General features: G+C 43.4%; 1 protein-coding gene across 3 annotated transcripts in view; it reads left to right on the top strand.

Moving 5' to 3' along the window:
* The window catches only part of si:zfos-2326c3.2 (misshapen-like kinase 1), a 65132-nt gene that overhangs the window by 6968 nt on the left and 53164 nt on the right, over positions 1–5000 (top strand). For all 3 annotated transcript variants that reach the window (XM_030369315.1, XM_030369316.1, XM_030369317.1), the window contains exon 3: positions 4212–4268. In XM_030369315.1, coding sequence (XP_030225175.1) covers positions 4212–4268 — 57 coding nt within the window. The remainder of the gene's footprint in view (positions 1–4211; positions 4269–5000) is intronic.

The raw sequence follows: 5000 nt of genomic DNA on the forward strand, positions 1-5000 counted from the left end.
AGTGGGCACGAGGCGTTAGAGTTGTGTTTTAGAGTTGTGTTATGGAGTTGTGTTATAGAGTTGTGTTATAGAGTTGTGTTATAGAGTTGTGTTTCAGAGTTGTATTTTAGAGTTGTGTTATAGAGTTGTGTTATAGAGTTGTGTTTTAGAGTTGTGTTATAGAGTTTTGTTATAGAGTTGTGTTATAGAGTTGTGTTTTAGAGTTCTGTTATAGAGTTTTGTTATAGAGTTGTGTTGTAGAGTTGTTTTGGAGAGTTGTGTTGGAGAGTTGTGTTGGAGAGTTGTTATAGAGTTTTGTTGTAGAGTTCTGTTGTAGAGTTGTGTTGGAGAGTTGTGCTGGAGAGTTGCGTTATAAAGTTGTGTTATAGAGTTGTGTTTCAGAGTTGTGTTATAGTGTTGTGTTTTAGAGTTGTGTTGGAGATTTGTGCTATAGAGTTGTGTTATATAGTTTTGCTATAGAGTTGTGTCATAAAGTTGTGTTATGGAGTGTTCATGGAGTTGTGAAGTGAGTGGAGCTTAATCTGACACTCCAGGCTGCATCCAGTTACCCGGGTTATAGTGTTCAGAATTTGTAAGGCTCAAATGTGTGTGAACCTCTTCGGTTTATCAGTCAAACCTTTCTGAGAATCAAAAAACTAAACAATAAACACATATATGATTCAGTGCCCATATAGAGCTATGGACATTAATACTAAACTAGAATGGTCAGAGAGAATAAAGGGCTCTGAGATCAAGATGCTGGAGATTCTGGAGCCAAAACATCCTCCTTCTAGATCCTGGTTTACTGTTGCCTTAGTAACGGAAGTGCCGGGTAGTGACAGGTAATTGTATCCACTTTGTCTCCAATAACACTGAAGCACCTTATAAATGCAAACTTAAATCATGCTTACATAATAGAGGAGGCTGCCGTAAGTCTATGTTATGTAATGGAAGAATGTGTTCATTTGAACACACATCGTGTTCAGTGACTTGACTGAAACATCGGATGCTTTAGCAGTGAGCCTGGGTAGAATGGAAAGGAAAAAGATTCACTCGCACACACATAGACACAAACACACATGCACACACAGTTACTGATCTGCTCAATTCAACAGGGTCATTTGTGCAGACGAGTTGGCGGTTCACTCAAGCACAAAGAACACATATGTAGTGAACAGTCTGCTCTCTCTCTCTCTCTCTCTCTCTCTCTCTCTCTCTCTCTCTCTCTCTCTCTCTCTCTCTCTCTCTCTCTCTCTCTCTCTCTCTCTCTCTCTCTCTCTCTCTCTCTCTCTCTCTCTTTGAATCTCTCCTTCGCAGCCTGCATATGGGAGTACATTGAAGCCCTGTTAGTGTGTGTGTGTGTGTGTGTGTGTGTGTGTGTGTGTGTTTGTGCGTGTGTCTCTCTCTCTCTAAGCGAGAGAGGAGAGTGATAACAAGGACAAGCAGTATCAGCAGGCACTGCCCTGGTCCCTTTTGCAAATTCAATATTATAAAAAGCATCGTTGACAGATTTGAAACGTGCTTACTCCAATATAGATTCCTGTATATCCTGTTCATTCAGATTCATTCAGGGAATTGCAGACAGACTAGAAGAGTGTTTGTATTGTAGTGGATCCACAGGGGATGCAGAGGGCTGCTCGCAGGCTTCTTCCTCGAGTTCTCCATAGTCAGGCCTCTGTAGTCAGACCTCTAGTTAGGCCTCACGGCCTCTCTAGTCAGCCCTCTCTAGTCTGTCCTCTCTAGTCAGGCCTCTAGTCAGGCCTCCCTAGTCAGCCCTCTCTAGTCAGGCCTCTCTAGTCAGGCCTCTCTAGTCAAACCTCTCTAGTCAGGCCTCTCGTCCCTGGTCGCCTGGTGCCAGGCCAGCTCACAATCAACACTGCTAAACCGAGTCTCTTGTTTCTGATACATTTCCCAACTCCCCTCCCCACTGCAGTGCATTTCTTTTTTCCCAACCCCAAGTCCATCAGCGTAGCCACGATCGCAGCCCTCGAGCGTCCCTCCAGGACACGAGCCCACCACAGTGAGCAGTGTCTCAGAGCCTCTGCTCCTATCTGCCTCTGTGGCCCCCCCCCGCTACGAGACGGCGATAAGCCGCACGGCCCACTGGCTCTCCCGGCCTGACCGACATGAAGTCTGAAGCACGCGGCTGCGTCGGGGCGGACACCGTCGGCCGTCCAGCCTCTCACGCTGCTGTGATTCTATTTATTTCTGGGGACGTGCTGCCAACGTGCGCTCTCTCTGCCGCGGGCTTAACCCCCCCCCCCCCCCGGCTGGCTTCCATTCGGCGGAGTGTCTGCGTGGAGCGGACCTGTCGCCACTGCAGAGGACAACGCGCCGCCACACACATAACACCAGCCGTCGTGTTTCCCCCGCCGACAGACGGGAGCTCATATCCGCCATCTCTTTCTGGGCCGTATCTGCGTTAAGATTGAATCCGCAATGTCTGCGTGATCTCCGACGACAGATCGTGGACATAAAAAGTAGCTAATGACGGTCAGGCGGCACACTTACCCGGAGATGAGAGAGTGTGACAAGGAGGAGCAGGGGGAGAATGAGAGCGGAGAGGGAAAGGGCGAGCCCGTTAATGTGAAGGGAATCACGGCGGAGATAGTGAGTTCCGTTCCCCCGGCGCTGTTCCGGTGGTAAATGTCTCCATTGTTGAGTCTAATTAGCATATGGAGGAACGTAGCAGGCTAACCTTTTCACCAGCACAATATTTGTAGTGCTCCCTTCACATCGGTTTGTGCGTCTGTGTGTGTGTGTGTGTGTGTGCGTGTGTGCGTGTGTGGATATATGTGTGCGTATTTGCATTCGCAGTCCTGTGTGTTTTTTTCTTTATACCCCAGGGCCTGAAAAAGTTTCTCTAATTAATTTTCACGGTGGACAGTAGGCATTGTGTCTGCGCGCGTGTCTGAGACGCCAGAGAGACGGAGAGTGTGTGCGTGAGAGAGCAGAAGAATAAACTATTCTCATGTCACATTAGTAATGAAGCAGCGTGGAACAGAGCAACGGAGGGGACGGTGTCCTGGAAGCACTCCTCCTCTGCAAATTGCAAACCTACCAACCAAAAACCAATTGTAATTCTCCCTGTAGTGTGTGCGTGTGTGTGTGTGTTTGTGTGTGTGAGCGTGGGTGCGTGCGTGTGTTTGTGTGTGCGCGTGCACAGAGATGGCCAAAAGGGTCAAAACTACGCCTCATTGTAAATGTGTGTTGATTAAAATCAAACGGAAAAATTGCTGTTTAAGTTTTCACAATATCACGTTTTACGCTTGTCTTTCATAACGCCGCATCATACGCCATCTTGTATGCTGTTTCTCTTCTTTTACTTACACCGGCGTGAAAGATAGCTTCTTGGATAGATTTTATATATTTTTATAGGGTTAGGGTTAAGTATTTAAATGCCTCATAGTGGACACACATTATAAAGTATCAGCAGTCTGGTAGCAGAGTAGAGCCAAGTAGAATTAGGGCGGATTCATGTGAACAAATCATTATTAAACAATCCTTGGAGAATGGTATGGCTTTTATAAGGTGAATAAATATTTTTTTTCTGTAAAACCGCCGCATTGAACATCAAGAAGAACAGATGTGGGCCTTCAATAACACCCTTTAAATTCATACTGAACACAGTACCAGACTTATAAAATATGGTTTAATCCGCTACTCTCTGGGAGCCAAAGGATTATACATATATATATATATATATATATATATATATATATATATATAAATATATATATATATACTTGTATATACTTGCTATTTAATGGTTGAACAGCTCGGTAAATGGTCTACAAAACGCCCTATTATATGCTGTTTAGAGTTGAGGAAAAGCGATGTAAATGAAGAACATTCTTAACCACTAAAACGGCACATTGTTCAGTGAAATAAAATAAAACGACTTAATGCAGCGCAAAATATGAGCTTAAACGCCAGGTTTATCTGAATAAATCTGCGTCCATAATGAGGCGTAGCTGTCACCTTATGGCCACCCTATGGCCTCCCAAAGGGGTTGAACCCATTGGGCTTCGTTCCCTCCTTGCACCATTGATGTCAATGTGTGCACATGTGCATATGTGCATTTGTGCATTGGTGCACGAGCGCGTGCGACTTGGGCGCAAATATAAAACCTGATCTTTGGTTTTAGTCTTAAGAATAGGATGTTGTGTGACTGTATTTTTTACTGCATGCTACACACATGTGTGAGTTTTAACATTCTTTGTGTTCTCCAGGGTCGTCATGTCAAGACGGGCCAACTGGCAGCTATCAAAGTCATGGAGGTCACAGAGGTAAGAAAACACTGACGACACTTCCACTTATTGTGTTTTAAACCCCTATTAGTCTATAATACACTTATTTTTAATTGTGTTTTTTGTGTTTATGGCCCCTAGTCCACCAAGCTGCAATTCTAAATGATAATCTGTTCTCAATTAACTGGTTAAAGATTTGTTGAATACATAAGTGGTCTCAGAAAACACTGAAACTGAGTCTTCAACAGTCTTTACATTCACATTCGGGGCATTTATCAGCCGCTTTTATCCGATGCGACTTACAATGGTTAATACTAGAGCTGTCAGTTAAACGCGTTATTAACGGCGTTAACGCAAACCAAATTTAACGGCGTTAAATTTTTTATCGCGCGATTAACGCAATTATTTTATTAAAAAAAAACAAAAAACCTTTTCTTTTTTTTTTTTTTCTTTGGCTCAAAACAAAGAAGCAGTAGCCTGACTGCTATGTTCAAATGGCATTTGTTCAAAGCAGTCGTTTAATTGCACTATAGGCTCTTTTTTTGTATCGTCCTGTTTTGATCAGTGTATATGCCAATGTTGTTATCAATAAAAAATCATTTGCACAAGGCAAGCCGATGCACTTCACTATGTTGATAAGAGAATTAAAATGAGAAGAATTATGGGACAAAAAAATCAAGGGATATTTAGCATAGAAAAATAATTTGCGATTAATCGCGATTAATTAGAGTTAACTATGACATTAATGCGATTAATCACGATTAAATATTT

Source organism: Gadus morhua, chromosome 10 (assembly GCF_902167405.1).
Source record: "Gadus morhua chromosome 10, gadMor3.0, whole genome shotgun sequence".
In the NCBI taxonomy this organism is placed as follows: Eukaryota; Metazoa; Chordata; class Actinopteri; order Gadiformes; family Gadidae; genus Gadus; species Gadus morhua.